Source organism: Megalobrama amblycephala, linkage group LG12, assembly GCF_018812025.1.
Source record: "Megalobrama amblycephala isolate DHTTF-2021 linkage group LG12, ASM1881202v1, whole genome shotgun sequence".
Taxonomy (NCBI): domain Eukaryota; kingdom Metazoa; phylum Chordata; class Actinopteri; order Cypriniformes; family Xenocyprididae; genus Megalobrama; species Megalobrama amblycephala.
The window spans coordinates 14,602,619-14,630,172 of record NC_063055.1 but is presented as its reverse complement, the minus strand read 5'-3'; the positions used below and the strand labels follow the sequence as shown (position 1 = coordinate 14,630,172).

Sequence of the window (27,554 nt, the reverse complement as noted above, 5' to 3'; positions counted from 1 at the left end):
AACCCATTCTTTGTAAGTGTGACCAGAACATTCAAAACTGCATAAAAAGATAGAGTTTACATTTAAAGATATGTGTGTAAATGTTCTATACTTGCACTTTTTTACTTAGCCATATCTTTATGGTATGTATTTAAAATTTAAATCTACACTGAGAAACATTCACTGGGGTAAACAGTGTGACAACTAGCCCCAGTCTACAAAAATATAAGATTCGGTTGGTATTTGTTCCCTGTAGATGACAAGACCATAATTAGAAGACTTGTGGTTTATTATATCTGACAATTGGTAACACAAGTAGGCCTAGTCATCATTGTTACAAAAAAAATTACAAAACGAAAAGTTAAACACGCTTCGTTTGAAAGAACATCATCTTTCTGTCTTTATAAATACTAGTCTTTTCATAGTACGACTTGTCTGGCGCAGACCAATTCCTCGTTTTGTACAAGATTCCACATGTGCAGCAGCTCCTGCGGCATGAGTTTATGCACCACGATGAGGTTGCGGAAAAAGCACGGCTCCCGGTTCAGCGGCGTCACTTTCCGCTTTATGATCCCGAATGTCCTGAAGCCCAGATGCAGCTCGGGGACAATGTGCAGCTTCTGAAGGCACATGCCCAAAAACACATCATCAATGGGATAAAGTTCCACGCTCTCAGAAACCACGAAGAGCCTTCGGGCCACCTGTGAGGACATGAGAAATCCTCCCCCACCCAAATAAGGGGGATAGCGTTTATCATACAACTCTTTGGGAATGAAATATTTACTCTGGCGGTTTCTGATCGGTTTGGCTTCTAAAATGGTGTCCCCTACAATGAGGTTTTCCACCTTGTTCTCCTCCACCCTAAAGCCAATTAGTTCAATTAGGTTCTTGGTGTGGACGAACACATCATCGTCCCCTTTGAAGATGAAGGGAACCCCACTGCAGTAGATGTTGAACCACCTCAGAAAGTTCACCTCCTTTAAGGTGAGATTGAAGAAGGTGTCCATGAAGTCCCACTGTAAGATGTCCCCGTAGGTTCGGTCTTCATATTGGACCAGGGCTTGTAAATTTCGCTCGTCTTTACCAGTGGCTGGAGTGCCTAGGAGAAATAGCGTTTTGATTTTCAATCCCTGGATTTCTTGTTCCTTTCCCCAGGTCTGTCGCACGGCCTCTCGTCGGTCATGTTCTTCAATAACCGATTTGACCACGACCAGAACATCCACGTCACCGCTACACTTCTCAGGGTGATTCAGCAACATTGGGAAGTATCTGCAATGTCTTTTCAGGACAAATTCACGGAACTTTGGGTTCAAACGACGAAACCAGGCTTGGTTCGTTATCGTGGAATTTTCACTACATTTGATTCTAGACACGTCCCATTTTGTTGGCATGGGGTTTCCCACCAGCGCCAAGTCATTCCCGTGTGACTGAGACGAATTTTCAACGGCCTTTATGATTTTTCTTTTCAATGACGAACATTCGGTACCACAAAATTTGTTTTTCACTTTGATACCTTTAATATTCGTGTCCACTGTTATTAATTTCTGAAGCATCAGTAAAGTGGCAAAAATCAAAGTGAGGCTGACCGCAGTTCTTAAATTCTTTTTCTTTCTGCACAAGAATTCCATTACGCACGCGCTCCTCAGAGAGCAGTCTGTTCGGGTGGCCAGCGGAGTTGTCATAAAAAGTCAGTCATGTCGCCTGTAATTAATCTCCAAAGTGTTATGAAAATATAAAAATGAGCGAATAGTCCATAAAAAGGCATTTTGATAAAGCTGGAAAGGCTCCACTTTTCTCCTGTAAGGCTGTTTTTATCTGTTTTCCCGTCATAAATTGACGTAGGTCCTTATCCCTTCAACTTCCATCGTTGAACTGCTGAAAATGGGAGGCAGTCATCCTGTAAAATAATCGGCCCTCCTCTCCTCCACCTTCACGACACCTACCTGTTACAGGCTCTCTGGTTACAAACGACAGCTGTGCAAGCGTAGTAAATGAGGGTCCCCACGAAGACCTCGAGTGAGGACTACTTACGTATTCAGTGTATGTAAATATTGACGTTTAAGTCATTTCTTGTTTCTTTTAAAGGTCTGTAACCCCGCTTTCACGTTCCTCCCACAAGCACACATTGAAAGATGCTTGAAGTTACCAAGCAATTTATCTCTAAACTTACTGAAATTATGTTAGTATTTAGCGCCCCCGTGTGGTTCGCAGCGATACTCAAAGTCAACATGGCTTTATTTTGTCAGCATTTGAAATAAATAAATGAACACATACATACATACATACATTGTGAATGTGATTTCACCAAGTACGACATGTTCCTGGATCAACATCGTTGTTGATCCTGGAACAACATTCCAATCAACCAATCAGATTTGAGGGACAAGTTTACCATTTGTGTCAAGTTTAGGCTTGCAACCAGGGTTGGGTGCTTCTACATCAGTGTTATTCATATATCTTTCCCCTCGTATTTTATTGATAAGTTATGGGTAGGATTATGTTTAGGGGTAGGAATAGGGTTAAGACTAAATTTTCAGACAGGAATGTTGTTCCAGGATCAACAAAATATGTTGATCCACGAACATGTCTTACTTGGCAAAATCATGGTGACCTACAGGGGCATGTGTCAGTGGATAGTGGCATATGTCATGGCATGTGTCAGTGGATAGTGGCATGTGTCAGTGGATAGTGGCATATGTCATGGCATGTGTCAGTGGATAGTGGCATGTGTCACATTTCCACTTAAGATTATGAGCAATTAGGTCAGTATAGCAGCTCAACTCATCTGTCAGTCACTCCTGCAGGCGTCACAGCATACGGCGACATGGTCCGCGAGACCGCGACAGTGTCAGTGTTTCGCGACAATGCCAGTGGCACATGCCAACATCCACTGATCATGGGCGTAGGTTTAGGGGGGACGCTAGGTACTAGTCCCTATCAATATTTTGAGATGACAAATTTGTCCCCACCAATATTTAGCAAGCTCCTTTGAACTGCTATTTGGATCTTTGCACTGCTATTTGGACCGATTCTAACGGCCAGGACGACGACAGTACAAGAAACGCCGTAATTTGATTGGCGGCGGGGTATCTGACAGGCTACACGCGCGGGCCGGGACTACTTTTGTGCTTGCACTAGCAGCAAGCGGGTGGTGAGTGTGTGTGTGTGTGCGCGCGCGCGCGCATGTTGACGCCGCCGATGGTAAGTTACCAGGGCTGTCTCTCTGCCACATACAAAGGCCAGAGTAAAAACATTTTAATATTCCGTTTTTTTTTGCCCCATTTTGTACTTTGTAGATGCCACCCAAGAAGAAGAAAGGGGACATAAAAAGCTTTTTCATAAAGCAGAGTCAGAGTGTAAGTAGGCAAAATAACTAGCTAGCCACACAAATAAACTAGCAGTAGTGACTGACCAGTCTTTCAAATGCAGATTCTACTGTGGAAAATAGTATTAACTGGTGATAGTATGTGTTACCCAGGATGATAGAATGCTATGTTAGCAAGTAACTGAATGTCAATTAGCCTGTACCTTAACTTAGAATCTTGCAGTCAACATAAACGGTGGATCTGAGACATTTTTCGTTTCCTACATTCTGTTTATGTAATGGGGGTGTCCCCACCAAAGCTGAGACCAAACCTACGCCCATGCCACTGATACATGCCAATGAAGACCGGAAGTGCCACCGGATGTGCCATTGCGTCAGATGCCATGTCACTTTTGTTGTTACAACTCAGGGATGAATAAGGGCGGCTACTACCTAAAAAAGTTACCGTGCCACGTTATCTAACCCGAAGATGATAGTCCTAAATGGGACAGTATTTCAAACAATACTGACACAAATAACTGCTTTTTTTAATGATGATGTCCACTATTATGATGTCAGGCTGAAGGCAGATGAAGCCATATTCAGAATGACAAAAACCTTTGTGGAAATTGTTTAATGACTGTTACGAAGACTAAGTGTCAAATATTTTAACACAAACTGCGCATTAGGCTATTTTTTTTCACGGATGTATCAGAGGCTGGACTTAATATCCGTAAATTTACGTCACATACAGTTGTATGACTCATTCGACATATTTCTATGATGAATAACTTAGCAGTTGCCATCCCATAGGCTACTTTTACATTATAACGGCAAACTAAACTTCAGTATTCTGTACAAACGGACTACTTTGCTACTAATTGATGGGTATCATCCGCAGCCTCAGAAAAGCCTAATAATATTTTCAACCCCCATCTCGTGATTCTGTGTAGCGTAGATTATCAGATGCGGGCGGGGCTTCGGCGTCACCGGAGATAAACACTCACAGGACTCCACACTCAGTTTTGGACGCTTAAACTTTCAATGAGGGCAAAGCAGGTAAGATAATATGATTCAGAACTTTTGCTTCTAAGATTTTTTTTTTTTTTTTTTTGCTGTAGTATGAACTTGTACTATCAGTTTCGAGTTTACGTATACTTTATTGTGCAGTTTACTATTACAGCGTTCAGTTAGAAATACTAAATGACTAAAATAACGTTAGTTCACAGTTTTGGCGTGCAGACTAAGGTCTCACTTGGAGCACGCGCTTATACTTTAGAATGATAATCAAGTTGTTTTCTACGAGTGGATTTTTTTGTTAAACGCGAGTTTCTGTGAACCATTCCCAGCAGTGGTAGTTTTTGAGTCGCCCAATGAGTCGAATCTTTTTAATCAGTTCAGTAAAAAGATTCGTTTACGGATTCATTCAGACTCGGTAGACGTTGACCACTGCGTATTATTTTTTGTTATATGCGAGTCATAAATTGTTTTACTAAGGTCGTTTTAACTGCGTAGTCATCTTTCATTTTTACATGTCCATTCCACCCCTTTCTCTCCTTGAAACGAACTAGACTGATTCACACGTTATGTCCCAGTTCATTTAGTTGGTTCACGAACAAGATGGTCTATAGTGCTAATGAAAAAAAGACATCACTGAACAAAAAATAGGACTGAAAATGGAAGCGAACGAAAAGGATTTGTTCACTCAAATGTTCGTTCAAAAGAAAACACTATTTCTCTCGTTTGTGACGGTGAGTCGGATGCATTATTGATGATATAATCTTGTTTCAGACTGTCGTTGGAAGCCACAGACAGCGAGTGTGCGGCGCTGTCTCTTTAAACCCGCCCGGTGTGAAAAGTTCAGTCAAGGTCAGTGTCAGTGTCTACCCAACCATCTCCTCCCCACAGTTTCCGTCTGTCGGCTACAGTAAAGCGACCTTTCTCACGATGTATCAACCACGTCTAAAACCGGGCTAGTATTGTATTTATTTTACATATACGTTTATTATTGGTCTTTTATTCGCAGAAGGCGGCGAGGAGGAGAATTCTGCGCGGTTTGGCGCAGAGATCAGCGTCTGGTATCGCGAGCGCAGCGCGGCAGATGGCTGGCGACGGCGACGAGGCCAAACGTCTCCCAAAGAGACCGTTTCACGGCGAAGCAGAGGAGAACTCCAGCGCGAACATTAATGAAAACGTCAACATTCAGCCCGGGAAAAAGACTCCGGGTGAACGGCGCGGTAAGGAGAACTCTGCCGCCAAGTGTAGTGGCTCTGCAGAGGTGAAGATGGACCAGACCGTTCACAGTGCCCAAACGCGAGAGGACCCGAGCATTTTCTTCGACGAGGACAGCAATCACATTTTCCCAGTGGAGCAGTTCTTTGGGAACCTGGATGTTGTTCAGGTAAGCTAAACCGACTTAGAACATTTTATTATGGGTATCAACAGAAATGAAGAAAACAAATAGCGCTGGATTTAAATTCCGCCTCATACATCTGCATGACCAGCATTTACGTTTGATGGGTCTAAAAGAGTTAATGTATTTTACAAATTCAAGTAAAAACTGTCTTGATTTCATGTGAACAACATTTTTACGTGGCTGGTGATAGTCACGTGACCAGAGTTTGACGTCTGTTGAAGCTCTATAAAAGGAAGCGTGTACGTGCACGACAAAACAAAGTATGTTAGTATTTCTAATTATTAATGAATTTGGGTGTGCTTTCTGATTATAAAACATGATCATAATACAGTACAGGTCAGCTGAGAAACTTACTGCCCAGAGTTGTGAATAATAAAGTAGGGGGGAAAATAAGTAGGCCTATACAATTTTAAAAAAGTCAATTGTAAAGTATATGTGCTGACTTAAATGAGAAAAGACTGGAATTAAATAAGTTAAATATCAGTTGACTTCCCATGATGGATGTGAACTTTCATGGCCCTTTGCCCCAGTAACATAACTCTGGTCTAAACTAAGCTTTCCAGATAAATAACATGCAGCCAGATGGCTTTGTTTGCACACAGTAATCCTAAAATATTGAGGTTAATACAAGACCATGTAGGATTATTGGAGCGAAGGTCTGTGAATTCTCAGTGGGGTGTCAAAATGCAGCAGGTGTCTGGTTGATTTTATGATGCATATACTCAATAGCCAACTGTCATTGATACAATTTTAATGTCTTTAATATGGCATTGTTTTAAAACATTCTGACCTGCTTTATTTCAGGATTACCCACGCAGAACCCCAGGAAGCAAGAGAATGAGTCGGAGAGAGTACAGGAGCATGCATTACTATGCCAAAGAGGACAGTGAAGACGAGCATCTATGAGGACACGATCGCTCTCAAACTGTCTGCCACAGTTTTGACCTGAAGCCTGCAGGAGTTTGACTGACACGGGAGGAATTTTACAGTATGCCGGTAAAATGGACTTGATTGTTTTAAAGCAAGCTATTTTATTCCAAGATCCTTCTCAATTAATGTTTGAACTACACTGAGATGCACTGATGGTTTATCAGTAATGTGGTAATGCTGTTTTAATGAGGTACGTTATCAATGACAAAAATTTTAGTGCATGCCTAATTATAAACTTCAGAGCATTATACGTGTGCCGCATTAACAGAATGTACAGTAAGAAGGTTTTGTGCTAGACTCAAGGCTTAAACCATCATGTGATTGGGGCTTGTGCTTAAAGAAAGCTATAATATATGAAAAACTCTCTGTACCATAAAGTTGATCTGGCAGCGCTGACCAGCAAACACTGGGTTCTCTTACTAAGCTCTGAAATCAACAAATATAATGCTATCAGTCAAGTGCCTCAAGTTTGCTGTTCAGACTTTGATATTCTGAATTTGGCACTTTTAAACATTCTCTGTTGAGAATTAATAATTTGTTTTGGAAAAAAACTCTTTATACTTCAGATTTGGTGCTGTATAATTAATTGAAAATTAAAGACATCTTATGTTTTTTGATATTCTTATGATGTAAAGACTTTTTTATTGGATAGTATCTCAAATTAAGAGGGTTTTAGTGTAAGATATGAAAAGTCATTTTTAACCAATCAAGCTCTTTTATGCATGTTGCTCCACTAGGAATTTGATTCGTCTGTATATGATGATATCTTATATGACTGGATTTGCACTAACTTCACTAGTGGCTCAAAGATGTAACATTTTAATATGTAGTTTCTTTGCTACTATGTACAAATTGTCTGAGGTAAAAATTATAGAAAGTGATATGTATATTTTTCTATTGAAGCGATAAATCAAGTGCTAATTTTTTGCTACCAAATGCCTTGTATGTACATGACGTCATTTTGTGAACTTATTTAATATCAAATCTTCAGTGTATTATACGAAAGCCACAATACTCCGTCCAGAGAAAATAAACCTCATGAATGACTTTGGAAAACTGACTTGTGTTTTATATGTTTGACTTTTTTCATATTGAACCTTGTTTAGTGTACTAAAATGATTTGACGAGATTTTTTTCAGGGAAGGCTTGTGTATTTTGTAAAATAAAAAAGACCATTGTTTGTAAATGAAAGGACTACAGACATTTGCTGTACAACACATCCTGTTCCCACACATGTTTCCGATAGCTGATGATACAAGATTTTGATGATAAATCACTGGCTTCTGGCTGAAAGCTGGAACTGGAAAGAACGATGAACCAGAGACTCATTTCAAAGACTTTTAGTAAAAATGACAATGAACAAATATAAAATCAGTCACTTATAAAACCCTGAAGAAGTTCAGCATTCACATAATTTAAACATAAATGTTGCTTTGGTACAAACATTTGTGTAAAACTAAAAATCAAGAAATAAAAATGTTCAGACCTGAAGCACAATATAACCTAACAATAATAAGAAATTGCCCTGAGAAGCTCACACTATGCTGCATATTTCATAAGAGGATTATGGATGTCCTTTCATTTCACAGTCCTCCTGACCCGCTTGTAGATTTTTCGGGAGTCACAGCTGAGCTCATGGGCCCCTTTCTTATGGCAGACGATGTGAACCAGCTTGAGATTCTCTCTTGTGAACAACAGTTTGTAGAAATAATCCACGTTTATATCTCCGCTCTTATTACCGTTCAGGGCCTCAGCGAGTGCAGGGATCACAGTCCTCTTCTTTTCTATCCTGAAAAAATATATCAGCTTTACTTTGTTAACTGGATTTCAGAATGATTCATATTCCTTTATTAAGGAATTCCTTTATTACCTTTATTGGAGAACCTAAATACTGAAATTTAAATGTATATCAGGAGAGAACATCAAGATTTAAGTCTCTTCTGCTCACCAAGGCTAGATTTATTTGAGCAAAATACAGTAATATTGTGAAATATTACAATTTAAAATAACTGTTTTCTAGTGTAATACATTTTAAAATTCAATTTAATCCTGTGATGTAAAACTTCATTTTCAGCATCATTACTCCAGTCTTCAGTGTCACATGATCCTTCAGAAATCATTCTAATAGCCTGTTTTAGTACTCAAGAAACATTTCTTATTATCATCAATGTTGAAAAAAGTTGTGCTAAATATTTTTGTTGAAACTGTGATACACTACCATTCAGAAGTTGGGGTAAGTAAGATTGAAAATAACTCTTTTATTCAGCAAGGACACATTACATTGATCAAAAGTGACAGTAAAGAGATTTGTTACAAATGATTTCTATTTCAAATAAATGCTGGTCATTTAACTTTCTATTTATCAGAAAAAAACATGTAAATGTATCACAGTTTCCACAAAAATATTAGGCAGCATTGATGATAAGAACCATTATTAATAAATGAGCACCAATAATATATAATAGAGCAGCAAATTTGAAGGATCATGTGACCCTGAAGACTGGAGTAATCGCTGCTGAAAATACAACTTTGCATTATATGAATAAATTACATTTTAAAATATATTACAATAGAAAAGTTATCTTAAATTGTAATATTTCATAATAATACTGTTTCTACTGTATTTTTGATCAAATAAATGCAGCAAAAGAGACTTCTTTAAAAAACATTAAAGATTTGTAATCTAAACTTTAGACAGGTAGTGTTAATGTTGAGATGTACTACTCACAGGTGGTCCAGATTCCAGGTGCTGAAGAGGATTCTGCTCTCGCGGTTCCCATACGGGTTTATTGAGTGGAGAAATGTGCACTTGTTCTCATCAAAGGCACCCTGTTAAAGTAAAACTCTTTTATAGTCTTATACCAATAGAAACTTCTGTACCACTGCAACAAAAGCAGGAATTTTACATTTTAATGAGAGATCTTTTATATTTTTATGTTTCATTATTTTCCTGCAATGGACTGAATAAGAGTCATTAGAAATGACTGAACTACAGCACCTGGCAGGAGAACCAGCCCTCTTCAGTGCAGAGCCTGTGGACATCCTTCTCCGATCTGTCAAAATAGGTGCCGTTGAATCGTGCAGCCTTCAGTTTCTCTGCCAAGATCTCCACCACCTTTTTATATTCACTTTTTGTCTTGGCATTTGGAATAGTCCGCGTATATCCATCAACCTACAGACAGTGAAGATTATATCTCATTCAGAATTATGGCAGGTCTCTTTTACTGCATGAAATAAATATAAAATCCATTAAAAATAATATCTTTGATATTTCAATATAGCTAACATTTAAAGCAGAACTGAGTGCAGTTTGTCACACCTCTTTCAAATATCCTCGGATTCTGCTCTCACAGTTATACTTCATGTAAGCAGACTTGGTTTTAAACCGGGTATCAATCCCTGATATACAGACATGAAAAAAATACAACACATTTCAATACATTAAATATACTGTTTGAGGAGTTCATTGGTAACATTGGTAACATCGTGATTGATTTAGACAATTAGCCTGCTATATTAATCTCACTATGTCCATATGTCCATATCATTATCATAATATATGATGAGTCACAAGAAGATTGTGGTGTTGAAGAGTATATATATATATATATATATATATATATATATATATATATATATATATATATATATATATATAAATATATATAAATGTTTCACTCTGTTATATTGCAGCCATTTGCTAAAACCATTTAAGTTAATTTAAGTTTTTTCCTCATTAATGTACACACAGCACCCCATATTGACAGAAATCTTCTGATCATCCTTGAGATGGTTCTACACCTTCATTTGAGTCCAGCTGTGTATGATTATACTGATTGGACTTGATTAGGAAAGCCACACACCTGTCTATATAAGACCGTACAGCTCACAGTGCATGTCAGAGCAAATGAGAATCATGAGGTCAAAGGAACTGCCTGAAGAGCTCAGAGACAGAATTGTGGCAAGGCACAGATCTGGCCAAGGTTACAAAAAAATTTCTGCTGCACTTAAGGTTCCTAAGAGCACAGTGGCCTCCATAATCCTTAAATGGAAGACGTTTGGGACGACCAGAACCCTTCTTAGAGCTGGTCGTCCGGCCAAACTGAGCTATCGGGGGAGAAGATCCTTGGTGAGAGAGGTAAAGAAGAACCTAAAGATCACTGTGGCTGAGCTCCAGAGATGCAGTCGGGAGATGGGAGAAAGTTGTAGAAAGTCAACCATCACTGCAGCCCTCCACCAGTCGGGGCTTTATGGGAGAGTGGCCCGATGGAAGCCTCTCCTCAGTGCAAGACACATGAAAGCCTGCATGGAGTTTGCTAAAAAACACCTGAAGGACTCCAAGATGGTGAGAAATAAGATTCTCTGGTCTGATGAGACCAAGATAGAACTTTTTGGCCTTAATTCTAAGCGGTATGTGTGGAGAAAACCAGGCACTGCTCATCACCTGTCCAATACAGTCCCAACAGTGAAGCATGGTGGTGGCAGCATCATGCTGTGGGGGTGTTAGTCAAACCAAAAATTATTCAGACATTTTTGATATATTGTTACTATTGGGTGCAGGACACTATAGTTAATGTAAGTGAGGATAACAAAATAAAGTAAACTGTGACACATTATAACCAAAAATTCTTCATACAGTGAACTACCAGTAAAATTGATAAAAATTTGGAACCAAAAATTATTCAGACTTCACCATATTTAAGTGTTATCTGACATAATTAAGATTATTTTTTTCTGACACAGTTTATCTCTGAGATGTTGTCATATTTTATTACCATTTTTTTTTAACTATAGTGAATAAGCTGTAATAATGAATTAAATGAGTAAATTTTGGTTTGACTATATATATATATATATATATATATATATATATATTATATATATTTTTTGCAGTCTTCTTGTGATTAATCCTATTATTTTTTAGAATCATTAACATTAACATTTCAGAACATTTCCACTCTAATTCTCTGTACTCTGAACATGTTCTTTGTGAGTTATATCCAGTAATACAGCCTCATAAAAAAATATATGCCACATAAAAAAATGACAGAATCAAGAGCAAAATATATATTTTATATTTTATATATGTCTATTTATATAATAAGAAATGTAAATATAGGCCAGGCTAAGTTCGGGTCAAATGGAATATTAGAAAGACGCCATAACATTCATGATTAAAACAACAACAAAAAGACTTAAAATAGCTTTGAAAACTTTTTTTTTTAATTAATGAATGCGTTCTGTATAAATGGCATAAATGTTGCCTCAGAGGCGTCAGTTACAGCATACAGTAAATATCTGCTAATGTTCTTTCCCCTCACATACCTTCAAACCATTCCTTGTCTTCTTCTCTGCTCTCCACCTCTGAATTGTCCCTCAGGTTCCTCAGAAGGTCTCCCAGTATTCTGCGCCGTTTGGGAGACTGTTCATCTGACAGAAGATCTTTTGCCGCACTGATCAGAAGGTCTGTGTGTCTGTCCAATCCCAGGACCTGATTTATTTCATGAACTACTGTAGATAATGAAAAGCCAAAGCAATCTGATTCGTTACACTGTTTTTAATTTACTACAATATGTTTTCCAGTTTCATCCCAAATGTCAGTCAGCGAAATAAACTCACGCCCATTCCAGCTCTGTCCCTCGGGCAGGAGAACAAGTTCTGTGTTATCGGGAAGATTTTGAAAATATTCTTCGGTAACTACAGTTCCATCCTCGTACAAGCAAACCTGTACTCCGGAGCTGGACACCTGTGGATAGAGTATGAACTATGAATGCCTGACGGATGTATCCAAACACTACAGTAATAATAAACCTTAATAAACCACATGAAAATGTATTATACCTTTAGTAAATTACATCCTTTTTTAACCAGCTCCTTCAGGTTAACAGCCGCAATTCCGTATTTTTTGGACTGGTTGGCACTTCTGATCTTAACCAGCTTGGGTTTTGTTATTTTGTGCATATTTTGTCTTCCGCTGTCCGTTGTACTGCCAAAGTTTCTCTTTCGCCGTATGTCTGCATGAGCGACCAAAACAACGACAAGACGTGCGCTGCCACCGTGTGGACGCAAATAAAAATAACACGGTTAAACAACATGTTTTAAAGTAAAAAAGCAGACTCGTCGTACGCTATTTTTTTTTTTTTTTAAATGATAATGATAGAAGGATTAATTTAGTATTACAAACACCTAGAGTAAGCACTTGGAGCTACGTGTTTCCTTGAGAATTTCACTTGGGGTTTAATGTTATTATTTTTTAATATATAGCCGCTACAAGTAGGCCTAAATACCGGCTAATTAGTCTTTCTGCAGTAACGTTATAGGCTAAAGTTCTAATTTGAAAGACAATTAAACAGTCAATAATAAAATAAGAACGAATAAACAAATTGCAAGCAATAGCACAAATAAATACACGAGAACAAAGATACAAATTATTCTCTCCTTTACTTTTATTGTAGATTAAAGTAGGAAATAGAATTTAGCCTGTATAACATTTACATTTACATTTATTGATTTGGCAGACGCTTTTATGCAAAGCGAATTACAAATGAGGAATACAACAAGCGAGTTGAACTATTCATGCAAAGCAGGTTTCGTAAGTTTCAAATTCCATCTGATTGCAGAACAGGATGCAAAACTGAAAGATTAGTAAGCTTGAGACGACCAACAATGTTCGTGAAAAATGAAAGAAAAAGAAGTACGCTTATCCGCTGGTAAGACGTGTCGTTTCAGTATTATTAGTATTTTATTAGTAATTATTAGTAGCTATTATTAAGGAAAACGCGTGACCTGTAGCAGCTAGGCTACATTATTACGAAAATTGTCCGGATTTTGACATATATCGATATAAAGGTTAAATAACTGCCTTCATTTTCTGGTCAAATCGCTGTTATTTTATATATCCAAACTGTGATAAGTGTTATTTCTTTATTTCCTTCACATTTCGACCGTTAAAGTGAAAGTATTTCCTCCTCTCACAAGTTTTTGCTTGGCTTGTTTTCATTTGTTCAAACATTTTACATGATCAGGATATATTTTACCGACTGTGATGCTTCATAAGTTCTATGAAAACAATGTGAAAACACTAAATTCATAAAACACTATATGTCCAAGGGGCTGATTTGTATTACATTTAACAGATTAAAGTTTTTCTTGCCTTTTATGTTAAAAGTTTGTTTTCTTGCCCTAGATTTAGACTTTTATAAAAATATATTGTAATAAAATATGAATAATTACATGCTTATTTATTCCATTTCAGTATTTATTGTGTGAAAAAAAAAAAAAAAAACATTTTAAAAAAACTTTTACATTTTGGATACAAAACAAATAGTCATCCATTTTATTCCACAAAATGTTTAAAATATGATTTTCACAACCATCTTTTCTATATGCTATAAAACTCAATATATATTTTATATATTTGGTGTAAATGACACTGTGGTGGAAATGTAAGTAAAATAAGTAAACTTATCAGAGTGTGAAACTGTCATGATTCCTGTCAGTTCCTGGACTACACTTCCCATAATCCTCCCTGCCTGTCACATGCACACTCCACACCAATCATCATTTGCCACATACACCTGTAGCCTATTATCTGTACTATTTAAGACTCACTCACACACCACCTCATTGTGAAGTCTTGTTTCACCCTGTGTACATTACTGAGCGTTATCATCTTGTCTGCCTGTTATCTAGCCTGTCTGCGTACCATTTATGATTCCCTGCTGCCTGCCTTTGGACTGTATATTGTTTCCCGACCTGTGAGTGATATCTGCCTGTCCTGATCTTTGCCTGTATCTTGACCACGACTCTGCCTGTCTCTTACTGTTCCTGTTTGACCCTGCCTGTATGACCACACTCACTTTTAATAAAGCTTTGCATATGGATCCCTTCCTGAGTCCAGCTTCGTTACAGAAACGTTCATTTCCTAAATATATATGAGCCCTTATTGAAGAAACACTCAAATGTATACAGTAGGTTTACAATAAGCTAATCCTTTTTTCTGCTTCTGTTTGTTTTACATATGTCTTCGAGAAGCTGTGGAAATACAACCTGTGCAGGGTCTGAGTCTTGAAGAGTCTTGAACTACAGTTGCCTTGTGTTTATGGCACATATCAGACCATGCAACTAACACAGCATTGGAAGCGTCTGAAGATTGTGCTCAAAACAATGACATGAGACATGTTTGCTCAATGTACACATTAACTGAACAGACTTGGATCTACACTTTGACCATGTTCACTTTAAGGAGTACTATTCTTACAATTATAATTTCTCTTAACTATGAACTTTGTTTTTGTCGATGTGCTCATGCTGAATATGAGATAGATGAGCAGTGCTGCCCCATGTGTGCCCCTGGTAAGACTGCATGCTATAGTTATATAGCATTTAGCATATATTTAACAACTTTATTTTTAATAATAAAAAAAAAATGTTCAGCTAGAAATCACAGTATTTTATTTATTTTTTTTGCTTCCTATCAGGAAACCATGTTCTTCGCCACTGCACAGATCACATCAGCACAACTTGTGCTCCATGCCCTCCATTAACTTTTTCTGATGAACCAAACGGCCTCATGAAATGTTTTCCCTGTATTCTATGTGATGCAAGTGAGTTTTTCCCATTTATATCTGTTCATCTAAAAATGTAACATTGATGGTGAAAAATCATGTCTGTTAATGCAAATGACTTAGAATCTGAATAGTTGCAAGTTAGTGCGTTGCTCCATTGAAAATGTCCCTGAAAATAATATAGAGTTAGTTGCTTCAAATGCAACTGCAAAAGTATCTGCTAAAAAACAAGTAACTCAATGCATTATGGTTTCTACTGACTCATTTCCATCCTAGACCAAGGTTTAAGAGTGAATAAAGAATGCAGTCGTTCATCAGATACTGTTTGTGGGCCGCTGGAGAGATTCTACTGTATTGAAAAAAATAAAGGCAGCTGTACATTCGCTGTGAAACACTCTGAATGCAGCCCTGGACAATATATCAAACAAGCAGGTAAATTATAAAAACCTGTGATATATAAATGAGCAAAGTGTGAAACACTCTTTATTGTTATCTGCTGCTTAACACAAAATGGGGAGAAAACTACTCAAGGGAAGATTTTAAGCAAATACAAGGTAGCAACTTTATGTTTACTGTCTCTGCAGGGACTGGCTCCACAGATACTGTGTGTGCTGAATGTACAGGGGACACGTATTCAAACGGATCTTTTTCATCCTGTTTACCACACACAAAGTAAGAGCTTGCTTAAACTGCTTATATGCTGTTAGTCATTTTCAACAAGTCTGATTCTGCATATCATTCACAGATGTGATGCATTGGGACTTCCTGAAACAAATCCAGGAACACCATCATCTGACAGTGAATGTGGAAATCCCCCTGCTTATTTAGCAACCATTGCTATTAGTGTTATAGTTCCTTTAATAATAATAATAATTATAGTAGGCCTATGTGTTTTCAAAATTAGATTATTTCAAGATTAGGCTATTCAGAAGAAGAAATGGTAACACATTATTTACTATAGTAAAAACTATAAATTAGGCATAATTACATGCAACTAACCCTAAACCAAACCAAACTCTAATCCTAACCATAGTAAGTACATGTAGTTAATTACTAGCATATTACTCAGTACTTAAAGGTGCTCTAAGCGATCCTGGGTGGAGTAACTTCCTGTTGACGTTCGAAGTGTTGTCAAACAAAACAGAGGCTAGCTAGACCCTCCCTCAAAAATACAGTAAAAACAGTGATATTGCAAAATATTATTAGGAATTAAAATAGCTGTTTTCTTTGTGAATATATTTTAAAATGTAATTTATTACTGTGGTCAAAGCTGAATTTTCAGAATCATTACTCCAGTCACATGATCCTTTATTTCTGATTATTATCAGTGTTGAAACAGTTGCTTAAAATTGTTGTGGAAACCATAATACATTTTATTTTTCAGGATTACATTTAATTTGTACATTTATTATAGCATATACTAAATAGAAATGTTTTGTAACATTATAGATGTCTTCACTGTCACTTTTGATCAATTTAATGCATGCTTGATGAATAAAAGTATTAATTTCTCTCTTTTTAAAAATCTTACCACAAATGTTTGAATGGTATCCTGGTTTCCACAAAAATATGAAGTAGCACATCTGTTTTCAACATTGATAATAAATAGAAATGTCTCCTGAGCAGCAAATCATCAGTAATGATGCTGAAAATTAAGCTTTGATCACAGGATTAAATGACAGTTTACAATATATTCATATAGAAAACAGCTATTTAAATTGTAATACTATTACACAATATATCTTTTTTTTTTTTTTTCAATTTTACAAGTTTATATATAAGCCATCTGTGTAAAAAATGTAACATCTAATTTAACTATGCTTCACAGCCATGTTTAATTTCACCGCCTTGTTTAGTTTCTTTGTCATGGTTTTCATTGTCATTGCCTGAGTTCATCAGTATTACGGTTCATTATGGACATGCCTTGTTTATCATCTATCCCTAACTAAATTAATAACTAATGATTTTTACAATGGAATGAATCAATACTGAACTTAAGCTGAACAATGACACCATTTCTTTCTAGAGCTGCTGTGCAGCTAAAATTATTTTTCTGTAATCATTGTTAAGCTGTTTTGACACAATCTGCTTTGTAAAAAGCGCTATATAAATAAAGATGACTTGACTACTGTGTAAGATCACTCCTTGTGTCTATTAAATGTCTCCTCCCGGTCACAGTACTTTTTTTAAACATTAGTACGACTTCAGAATTCCCCTTTGTAAAATGTGAGTCAGAGCTTTGATTCACCGCCGAGCCACACGGTGGTGATATGCTGCAGCCCTTGCACTTCTCTCGTGCAGAGAAGCGCCAAACCGCTCTTTAATTCACCCTGGCAACGGCTGACAGACGCTATGGCAACCACTTCAGAGAGAATCTCTCGAATCTCTTCCTGACAACTAGCTAAGCCCAGTATTTTTATTATATGTATTATGATTATGAAAATAACAAGTGTGTAGAGCGTGTGTAAAAAATGTCAGAACTAGCTTATTCTGTGAAATTAGCCTAATTACATGCGTTTGAAGCGGTAGCAGGAGAAAAGAAAGAGAATGAGTCAAACTGCTACAAGAAGTGTCTCTGCTTGATTGAGCGTCGCATTTGTCAATATTCAGCATTTGATTTGAATTAAGTAACAAGCGCTTCACTTCGACTATGGGAATGATTTAACAACCTGTGAAGCTTTTAGACGTTTTCAGGGATGTTTGCCAGGGAACATAAACGTTAGTGACCGACAGCCTCTAACATTCCCTGGTAGACTGATAGTAGTGAAGAAACTTCACACATGTCTGACTGGAAAAACGCTTTCGAGAGAAACCGCGTGATCCCACCTCACAGTCAAACCGCCAGACAAGCGACAGTATCTTCTCAAGGTCTACAGCTGGTCTTCAAACAGATCGATGGACTTCACATAAAACAGGTGGATGATTAATTCAGATACTGATTATGTAAAAGTTAAAATGTATTGTTAGATCATGTTACTTGTCACAATTTCTCATATTTTTCACATTCTAAACACCATATATTTTTAAGTACAAATATTCTATATTTATTCTAAATATTGTATTCTTGAAGGGATACAATGAAAATTCTGTCAATATTTACTCACCCTCAAGTTGTTCTCAGCCTGAAGTTCTTTCTTCTGTTGAACATAAAGGAAGATAGTTTATATGGGTATATGGTGTATGGGTAACCAAACCCCTTGCTGGTCCCCTTTGACTTCCATAGTATAGTGATTTTCATTTTTGGGTGAACTATCCCCTTAAGCCCACAAAAACTTCAGATATTTTCCACTTATAATTCCCGGTTCATAACAAAACCCTGTTATTCAGTGTTTTATGTAAATTTACCATTTTATATAATGAAAAATGTAAGTATAAATTGTTATATATATATATATATATATATATATATATATATATATATATATATATAATATATAAAACAAATATTTATTTATAATTTCTTAATAATAAATATATGTATTATCTATAATATAATTTTTTTTATAATGTTCAGTTTTAAATGAATTATAGCATGTTACACTGCAGGAAACAGTCACTACTGGAAATGCCATGTCAACTACACAAAAACATGTTTCAGTTAAACTGAAGAAAATATGCTCTTAATTACAAATACTTTTTTTTTTCCTTTTCTTGTGGTTGGCATGACAACAGTCAGAGTCGCCACCATCACTCCAGTATCAGCTGCGCGTGACCCTGTTTGATTCGGGTCACCAGCACTTCTTCGGCCGCACATGGAAGAGCGGCTCTCACTCTGTCAGTGGCACGTCAGGTCAGAGCGGTCGAGTGCTTTTCAATGAGGTAGGGTGACTCATTTCACACTGAATGATGATATTTAATGTTATTTCATGATGCAACACTGTTTCATGCTTGACAAAGGGTGCTATTTATTCTGAAGTCGTCTTATCTTCTTGCCCTATTCCATGTAGAGAGGTGACCTCTTTAAAGTGACAGCTCAGAATGGACACATGAATTTCAGAATTACAGTAGCTTGAGCTGTGCATCTGTACAATAAAGCTGTAATAGACATGGTTTCCAGTATGCTTGCTGAGTAGGAAGTTGCTCTTAGGCCCCTGTCTAGCTTTTACCCAGTGTCAATCTTGTTGTCTCACTCTATAGAGGAAATATTTACAGGAACAGGGGTCAGTAAGTCTAGGGCTCAACAGAAAGGATTTTTTTTTCATGTTGGACCAGTTTAGATTTTTACTTGCCCTGTCCTTTCCCTCAGAAAATGTGAAAAACATATATTCATGTATTATATATTGGAAAAAATATATTGTCTTTGGTGTGTATATATATATATATATATATATATATATATATATCTCTGGTTTGACTTCTCCAATCAAATCAGTTGAGTAAATGATTCAGTGACTCACCCATAAGCTGCGTCTCATTTTGAAGGATTTGTCCTCCGGAAGTTGCATTTGTTATTTTTAAAGAAATTACAGTATTTTACACCTCACGAGTAATAACAGTCAATTTTATTATGGTTACTTTTCTTAAATAAGACATCCTCTTTGACATATGCAGCCTACAAATGCGACCTCTGGAGGACGCAGCCTCCGAAATGGGACGCAGCAATAGAGACAGTTAGTTCCTGAATGAATCAGTGTTTTTTAACAAATTATTTGAGGGAATGATTCACTCCTATTAACAGTCACTTGTTGTCACCTACTGGTTTCGATGTAACCTGCATTGAAAAATCCTCATCACTGAATAAAATGGGTTTAATGGGTTTAATTGAGTTAGATGTACCAAAGTTCCTTTAAGACAAGTCATTTCACTCTGTGGCCCCATCTTTCTGACAACAATGGTCTCATAAATAGATTTTGTTTCTAAATGCTCAAATCATGACATAAAAACCCCCAAAACAAAACACATTTTTCAGGTTTCAGCCAATGCGCATATGCAGTCATAAGGCCAATTCACACTTCACCGACAGATGGCAACAGACACTTCTTCTGGTTTTGTCGGATCAGTGTGTTACCTTCTGTCGGAGTCTGTTGGCGTCTGTTAGAGCCGATTGAATATGCTGAATCAGGTTTAGAATGTCTGAGAAGTGACGTGCTGTAATCTGGTAACTGTTGCCGTTGGTCTGCCTCTGTCGGTGCAGAGTGAATTGACCTATAAGCACTCGTCTCAGAACACTGGCTTTCTATAGCAATTGGAGCTTCTAATGGCAGCTGCATCGACGCAATGACTTTACAAATTGTCGAATTGCTCTTTTAAAAGAAAGAAAGTGGGACTTATTCCGCCGTATCGTGCGTTGCACTTTCTCCTATTCATAGTAATGAGTGTACCGTCTTTATCTAAAGTCTTTAGGTGTACTTACAACCCCTCCCCACCCCCAGACTTTCCGTTATGTCATTGAGGCAATGTGTTTTTTTTTTTTTTTTTTTGCAGCAATGATAGCAGTTATACCGAACCTGGGATCACATTTAAGGACAGGCTCTTTGTTACAGCTCAACTTCTATGTTGTGCTGAAACTCTCAGGTTTGAAATATCAGTGCTGGCAGCACACAGCACACTCAAACCGAACCCAGCAGAGTTTATTGGAGATGATAGACGTGTTCTGGCCTCTCTCAGCAAGCACAATAAAGGCCCATCTGAGGCTGTGAATTTACTGTCCAGCTGTCCAGAAGACACACACACACACACACACACACACACACACACTTATGTCTGCATGCCTGGCACCACTGTAATTCACTTAAATCTCCCATTATGGGCTCTTGGATCCACAGAGTGGAAATAAAAGTTCTTGAAAATGTCCACTCTGAGTCACAGACCGTGGAGAGCATAGTTAATGTCTGCAGCGTGCTCCATTTCCAGCTACCCACTGTGCCTTTGTGTTTTATTACATGTTGCCATTTCTCCCCAAACAGCTGTGTGGCTCTGCATATTGTTTTGAAAATTGTCTCCCTCTTGCCTTCCTGTCAACCATTTGGGTTTTTTTCCTATGCAATCACCGGTTCACGATTGCATTGCCCTGTTTTTGGCACAGCTGTTTGTGGCAAGGATATAGAGAGAATTTGGCCACCGCAAAACTGCAGTATTTTTATTAACAAGGATATATTCAGGGTTCCCACACTTTTTGATATTTTCCAGTCATTTGTGATTACTAGATAAGCATTTTAAAAATCTTTTTTTGATTCAGACCAATTTGCTAATGAATCATTCAGACCATAGCCCGTTCCATGAAGCTGGTTTCAGTTGCTACGCAGGTAGGTTTGGGATTAGTTTGTGCAAACTCTGTTTTTTCGAGCTCAAGAAGATGGATTGGTTTTTAATGGTGTTCATCACCATGGTAAATTAAAGGGTTAGTTCACCCCAAAATGAAAATTCTGTCATTGCTTACCCTCATGCCGCTCCACACCCGTAAGACCTTCGTTAATCTTCGGAACACAAATTAAGATATTTTAGTTGAAATCCGATGGCTCCGTGAGGCAGACATAGGGAGCAATTTCCTCTCTCAAGATCAATAAAAGTACTAAAACATAATTAAATCCGTTCATGTGAGTACAGTGGCTCAATATTAATATTATAAAGTGACGAGAATATTTTTGGTCCACCAAAAAAACAAAATAAGGACTTATAAAGTGATGGCCGATTTAAAATCAATGCTTCAGGAAGCTTCAGAGCACAAATGAATCAGTGTATCGAATCTGCTGTTCGGAGCGCCAAAGTCACGTGATTTCAGCCGTTGGCAGTTTGACACGCGATCTGAATCATGATTCGATACACTGATTCATTTATGCTCCGATGCTTCATGAAGCATTGTTTTGAAATCGGCCATCACTATAAAAGTCGTTATTTTTATTTTTTTTGGCACACCAAAAATATTCTCGTCGCTTTATAATATTAATATTGAACCACTGTACTCACATGAACTGATTTAAATATGTTTTTAGTACGTTTATGGATCTTGAGAGAGGAAACGTCATTGCTCCCTATGAAGGCCTCACGGAGCCATCGGATTTCAACTAAAATATCTTAATTTGTGTTGGTCCGAAGATTATTGAAGGTCTTAGGGGTGTGGAACAGCTTGAGGGTGAGTAATAAATGAACTAACCCTTTAAGCTACATGGCTAACCTGCTCCGGAGCGGGTTTTGTTATGGGTTAGAGATTGCAAACCCAAACTGAACCAATCATCTTTGAGCAAAGTGACATGTCTGATGCAATAAAGCCACTCCTCTGTATCTCACTCCAAATTAAAGTGGTTTCTAGTGATAATTATTTATATTACATGAATTATAAATTATGTATAATTCATATAATATATTCATATATTGATTATATAAATTGACAATTAATATTAAACATCACATTTTAATTGTAAAATGTATATGTTTTTATATATATATATATATATATATATATATATATATATATATATATATATATATATATATATATATATATATATATAATCTCCATATATTAAATATACACATAAATATAAACTTCCATATTTAAAGCTTTTAAACTGATTAAGCTTATACGTGTATTCTTTTGAGCTCTTTGTGAACTTATATAAGTTATTTTAATTCAGTTGATTCACTTGCATTGATATTGTCGGATATTTTCTTTTAGCTGCCTTCTCAAACTTTCACTGCAGCAGTGTTTATTCCTGACTTGTAAATGCATTTAAATTCATGGTATTTTTCCATCACAATCTCTTAATCTTCAGCAGAGAAGTGAATTGTGCCAGCTCTCTCATGAGAAGTGAATCATATGCTGATGCTCTCCATCTTCTGTGTGATTGGCTGTTTGCTGCATAGGTCACACTTTCAGGTGCAAGTGCGTCAGAGTCACAAACTCTGGATTAAACCTGAGTTGACAGAACATTTATACTGAGATTTGTGAGCCAGTTCATCTAAACCGGGTTGAATTTGTGTGGTTTTGTCAAATCTAAACCTACTCTGAAACTCAGACTAACTTCATGCAGCAGGCTTCATATTGTGAACTGGTTTGACCGATACATTGAACAGAACCGACTAAAAGAATTTGCTAACAATTCAAACGTTTCTATTGCTTGTAAGAACATTTTATTCTATACAAAACACTTTATTGCCCAATATGAAATATTAAATGCAATATTTTAGAGCATAACAAGAAAAAATTTAATCATTATAGAAATGTCAATAATTTTTCTGTGACTTCTAACATTTTATTAATTACCATGCCTTTTACAGAACGCGAAACACAATTTAAAATTGGTTCCCCCAGGTTTTCCATGACTGTGGGAACCCTATAATTTTTTTTTTTTATTTTGACAGTGGCTATTATTTAGTTTTTGCCCCCTTTTTCCCTTGCAGAGGACAAATGGCAAGTTAGGTTTTGGCTTATTGCATAGGATATTCAACATAAACTACCAATCAAAAGGTTAGGGTCAGTATGTTTTGTTTTTTTTTTGGTGGGGGGGTGGAGAAAAGTCTTTAAAGTCCCCATTAACCAGAAGGCGCAAACGACTTTTCTCCAGTGTTTTGACATATTTCCAAGTGAAACTGAATATTGAACAGAGGGCAGGGATTTACTTTAGCGCTCCTCCTCTCAATCTCTTGTTCATAGCAGACTAACGGTTGGAGGGGAGTGGTTTAAGCGTTTTCAACCCAAGCCGTCAAACTGACATCATCAGAGAAGGAACGCCATTCCAGACCAGAAGTAACTTTTCAGATTTTGATTAAAGATTGACAAACAATTTTTTTTCCTGTGTATTAACCTGCACGGATTAATTGTTCACCACAAGACTAGTAATATAAACTAATAAAGTAAATAGGGGCAATTTTGATTTCATGCCAACTTTAAAGAGTTAGTTCACCCAAAAACTAAAATTCTGTCATTAATTACTCACTGTCATGTCGTTCCACACCCGTAAGACCTTCTTTCATCTTCGGAACACAAATTAAGATATTTTTTGATCAAATCCGATGACTCGGTGAGGCCTCCATCGCCAGCAAAAACACTTCCTTTTTTCCAATGCCCATAAAGCTAATAAAAACATATTTAAAACAATTCATGTGAATACAGTGGTTCAACCGTAATATTATAACGCAACGAGAACACTTTTTGTGTAGCAAAAATAAAATAATAGAGACTTTATTCCACAATATCTAGTGATGGGCGATTTTCAGAGTTCGCGATTCTCCGATGTTCAGAGCACCAAAATCCCATGATTTCAGTAAACGAGGCTTCGTTACGTCATAAGTGTTTTGAAATTTAAATAGTTCACGTGACTCTGGCAGTTTAATACACACTCCGAACCACTGATTCGAAATAAATGATTCGTTAAGCTTCAAAGCTTCATGAAGCAGTGTTTTGAAATCACCCATCACTAGATATTGTTGAATAAAGTCGCTATTTTGTTATTTTTGCCACACAAAATGTTTTCTAGTCCCTTTATAATATTAAGGTTGAACCACTGTAGTTGAATCACATGAACTGTTTTAAATATGTTTTTAGTAGCTTTCTGGGCATTGTAAAAGGAAGTGTTTTTGCTGGCGATGCAGGCCTTACTGAGCCATCGGATTTTATCAAAAAATATCTTAATTAGTGTTCCTGGAAGATGAACAAAGGTCTTATGTGTGTGGAACAACATGAGGGTGAGTAATTAAAGCTGCAGTCCGTAACTTTTTTTTGGTTCAAAATGATCCAAAATCCATTTTTGGGCAAGTAACCAGCCAGTGTTCAAAACTATCTCATTATCTTAGCTCGATTCTCAACGGTAAGCTTGTAATAATGTTTTATAATAAGAGCGACCTGGTGGATTTCCGTGGGTCTGTGCGTCATTACGTCACATCCATAAACAGAAAGGAAGGAGTCCCGTCCAGGCTAGTCGGTTTTATCACGTGAGGATGCTGCTGGTAGCGGCACATTTATAGCCTTTTCTCACAGCAGCTGGAATAATTAAACTTATCATTTTGATGGCGGATTGTAATCCAGAAAGATCCAAATGACAATCATCAGTGACAACTGAAGATTCACCCGTAGTCAAAGAGCAAAAGACTTTGGACTGCGGAGTGGCTACAGAAATTGAAATCTACAGGTAACGCTAATATACACTAAATACACATACTCACGCAATGCTGATGTTGTTATCATTAACAATTTGAGAACAAAATATAACAGTAATAATAATTTGCACGGTTTGATGTGATCTGAGCTAAGCGATTGTTAGATTTAATCATCATTAGCAGCGCGATTTATTGTAGACCTAATACTTTTTTCCTCAGTTGGTCAGAACAAAAGTGGCAGAAATGTTACTTACTTGTTCAGATGATATTTTCCAGTGAAAATTCTCATATTGGTCATACTTTCAAGACGTAGAATCTGTGATTCTGAAGTACAGTATCCACCGGTGCGGTGATTGACAGCGAACATTAAATTCATCCGCGCTGATGAGCTGTGCCCAGGCACAACGCACGTACAGAAAACTATTCCGCATATGACTGCAATTGCAGGTTTCAAACAGAGATGGCGACAAAGAGGAAAAATGGTGGACTGCAGCTTTAATGACAGAATTGTCATTTTTGGGTGAACTAACCCTTTAATCCTTATATTAAGCAGTACACCTGTTTTCAACATTGATAATAATAAGAAGTGTTACTCAAGTGGAGCACAAAATCCGCATATTAGAATAATTTCTGAAGGATCATGTGACACTGAAGACTGGAGTAATGGCTACTGAAAATTCTGCTCTGCCTTAATGCTTTACCTCAGCATAAATTGTAATAATATTTCACAGTCTTGCATTTTTTACTGTATTTTTGATCAAATAATCAAATAAATGCAGCCTTGGTAAGCAGTAAAGACTTTTGGCCCCAAACTGTTGTGTGCCAAGTTCTGGGGAGATTTTTTTTTCTTTTTAGATCTAGATAAACTGATGTTGTAAATGTTATTAGAAGATGCAAAAGACATGACAAATGTTTTCTTTAGTAAACTGTATGTCTTTGGTTTTGAATCATGTGCATAACTATAAGCAAAGCACAGATGATGATGATTATTATAATTTGGCTTGAACCATTTATTATGTTGTAGTTCCTCTGTTGTGTGTAGATACCTGAGGAACTACAACCCATAAAATAACTAACAATCTTCATTATTTACTTCCCAAAGCCAAATGCTTGGTGAGAGTTAAATTTTTGATCCTGCTTGTACCCCAGTGTTACTCACTAATTAGCCTGGCTAATTCATTTTCTGCCGTCTAACACAGAGCGAGAGGTTCTTGTTTATGGAATTGTGATGTGCTAATTTCCACCGTTGTCAGCGTTGAAGCCGAATAAAACGACTGCTCTTCTGTGAAACCCCAGGAGCAGCAGCAGCACAGAAGAGGGACCGTGAGATCACATAAGGTCTGTCAGACATGATGGATCTGTTTTAATATGCGCCGCAGAAAAAGACTCCAAACGGGGAGTGATTATAGAGGAATGAAGATAGAATTAAAGCGGGGCTCTCCCTCTGGCCTGACTCTAATGGAGGGGTGTTATGACAAAACCTATGTTTGTGTGGAGACGAAGGAATCGATAGATCTTATTTGATCAGTGACCTTCAGCTTGAGGGACAAACATTTGAATGCCTGTGTTGATCTAAGTGAAAAGGAAGCTATTTGTTGGATTAAGCTTTATTTATTGTGAATTTTCAATTAGGAACCACTATCAGCCATTTGGTATGAGATGATCAGGGGCGCCGCTAGCAATTTTGGGCCCTATGAAAGAAAATGAGGTTGGGCCCCCTACCGCACCCATTCTGTGCCAAACATACAAGCCAACCAAAATCTTTGTCTACATTTACTAATACTGACCTATTACTTTTGCTATTGTTTTTGACCACTAGGTATCAGTATTTAGTCAGAGACCTACCATGGCTGTAGCTAACAGATGATTTATTATTCAAATGTAAATGTAATAGACAAATACAGTAATCAGATATTCATAGAAAATGCAACATTCTTAAACAATGGTTAAACATACATTATATTAAACATGAACAAAGTGCAATATGCAATACACTGCAACAGTGACTTTTAATAATAAATTAGACACTAGAGAGCTAACATTACAGCAAAGGAAGCTCCGTGAATAAACATATACCATTCTTTTCGAACAACTGAGTAATTGTTGGCTGGTTTCTCTCTCTCTTTCTCTCTCTCTCTCTCTCTCTCTCTCTCTCTCCCTCTCACACTCTCTGCTCTCGTAACCTCTCTTTTCATTTTTGACGACCTTCGTCAAACTCGAAGACATCTCTAATGACCATCTGAAGACCATCTGATCTCACTCAGTGACTCTATTCCATTGTTTCACAACACCACTATAAAAATATAACAAAACTGCACAAACA

At 37.1% G+C, this 27,554-nt stretch overlaps 5 protein-coding genes across 8 annotated transcripts in view; 3 read left to right on the top strand and 2 right to left on the bottom strand.

The window, feature by feature from the left end:
• Positions 1-221: 221 nt before the first annotated feature.
• Positions 222-2,101, bottom strand: b3gnt7l (UDP-GlcNAc:betaGal beta-1,3-N-acetylglucosaminyltransferase 7, like). The gene has a single exon (XM_048211061.1). It carries the CDS (start codon positions 1,659-1,661, stop codon positions 399-401), a length of 1,263 nt encoding a protein of 420 aa, XP_048067018.1. The 5' UTR covers positions 1,662-2,101; the 3' UTR covers positions 222-398.
• A 721-nt stretch (positions 2,102-2,822) lies between these two features.
• Positions 2,823-7,685, top strand: lg12h1orf174 (linkage group 12 C1orf174 homolog). 3 transcript variants are annotated; one of them, XM_048209345.1, is made up of 5 exons: positions 2,823-3,180; positions 3,276-3,335; positions 5,075-5,152; positions 5,310-5,684; positions 6,504-7,685. In XM_048209345.1, exons 1-5 carry the CDS (start codon positions 3,163-3,165, stop codon positions 6,603-6,605), a joined length of 633 nt encoding a protein of 210 aa, XP_048065302.1. In that variant the 5' UTR covers positions 2,823-3,162; the 3' UTR covers positions 6,606-7,685. The 3 variants fall into 3 exon arrangements, with proteins under 3 accessions (XP_048065302.1, XP_048065304.1, XP_048065303.1); XM_048209347.1 differs by lacking the exon at positions 2,823-3,180 and adding an exon at positions 4,242-4,342 and having other exon boundaries at positions 3,319-3,335; XM_048209346.1 differs by lacking the exons at positions 2,823-3,180; positions 3,276-3,335 and adding an exon at positions 3,436-4,342.
• A 147-nt stretch (positions 7,686-7,832) lies between these two features.
• Positions 7,833-12,663, bottom strand: dffb (DNA fragmentation factor, beta polypeptide (caspase-activated DNase)). Its single transcript, XM_048209342.1, has 7 exons — positions 12,471-12,663; positions 12,249-12,375; positions 11,955-12,140; positions 9,949-10,028; positions 9,628-9,801; positions 9,358-9,458; positions 7,833-8,418 (listed from the first exon to the last, which is right to left on the bottom strand). Exons 1-7 carry the CDS (start codon positions 12,588-12,590, stop codon positions 8,208-8,210), a joined length of 999 nt encoding a protein of 332 aa, XP_048065299.1. The 5' UTR covers positions 12,591-12,663; the 3' UTR covers positions 7,833-8,207.
• Positions 12,664-13,182: 519 nt separating this feature from the next.
• Positions 13,183-16,273, top strand: LOC125279549 (tumor necrosis factor receptor superfamily member 14-like). Of its 2 annotated transcripts, XM_048209344.1 has the most exons (7): positions 13,194-13,339; positions 14,322-14,386; positions 14,664-14,984; positions 15,110-15,235; positions 15,473-15,628; positions 15,781-15,868; positions 15,942-16,273. In XM_048209344.1, exons 3-7 carry the CDS (start codon positions 14,801-14,803, stop codon positions 16,114-16,116), a joined length of 729 nt encoding a protein of 242 aa, XP_048065301.1. In that variant the 5' UTR covers positions 13,194-13,339; positions 14,322-14,386; positions 14,664-14,800; the 3' UTR covers positions 16,117-16,273. The 2 variants fall into 2 exon arrangements, with proteins under 2 accessions (XP_048065300.1, XP_048065301.1); XM_048209343.1 differs by lacking the exon at positions 14,322-14,386 and having other exon boundaries at positions 13,183-13,339.
• A 1,235-nt stretch (positions 16,274-17,508) lies between these two features.
• LOC125279389 (nephrocystin-4-like) overlaps positions 17,509-27,554 on the top strand; it is a 192,306-nt gene continuing 182,260 nt past the window's right edge. Inside the window, 2 exon segments of the mRNA XM_048209024.1 lie at positions 17,509-18,111; positions 18,869-19,015. Of these exon segments, the coding sequence (XP_048064981.1) occupies positions 17,977-18,111; positions 18,869-19,015 (282 nt within the window). The 5' untranslated portion in view covers positions 17,509-17,976.

Coding starts and splice junctions, on each gene's coding strand:
- b3gnt7l (XM_048211061.1), bottom strand. CDS start 1,661: ATGACAACTCCGCTGGCCACCCGAACAGACTGCTCTCTGAGGAGCGCG.
- lg12h1orf174 (XM_048209345.1), top strand. Junction 3,336..5,074: donor TCATAAAGCAGAGTCAGAGT/GTAAGTAGGCAA, acceptor ATCTTGTTTCAG/ACTGTCGTTGGAAGCCACAG. Junction 5,685..6,503: donor GGAACCTGGATGTTGTTCAG/GTAAGCTAAACC, acceptor GCTTTATTTCAG/GATTACCCACGCAGAACCCC.
- dffb (XM_048209342.1), bottom strand. CDS start 12,590: ATGCACAAAATAACAAAACCCAAGCTGGTTAAGATCAGAAGTGCCAAC. Junction 10,029..11,954: donor AGACAAGGAATGGTTTGAAG/GTATGTGAGGGG, acceptor TCTGTATATCAG/GGATTGATACCCGGTTTAAA. Junction 8,419..9,357: donor ACCTGGAATCTGGACCACCT/GTGAGTAGTACA, acceptor ATATTTTTTCAG/GATAGAAAAGAAGAGGACTG.
- LOC125279549 (XM_048209343.1), top strand. CDS start 14,801: ATGAGACATGTTTGCTCAATGTACACATTAACTGAACAGACTTGGATC. Junction 14,985..15,109: donor CTGCCCCATGTGTGCCCCTG/GTAAGACTGCAT, acceptor GCTTCCTATCAG/GAAACCATGTTCTTCGCCAC. Junction 15,236..15,472: donor CTGTATTCTATGTGATGCAA/GTGAGTTTTTCC, acceptor TTTCCATCCTAG/ACCAAGGTTTAAGAGTGAAT.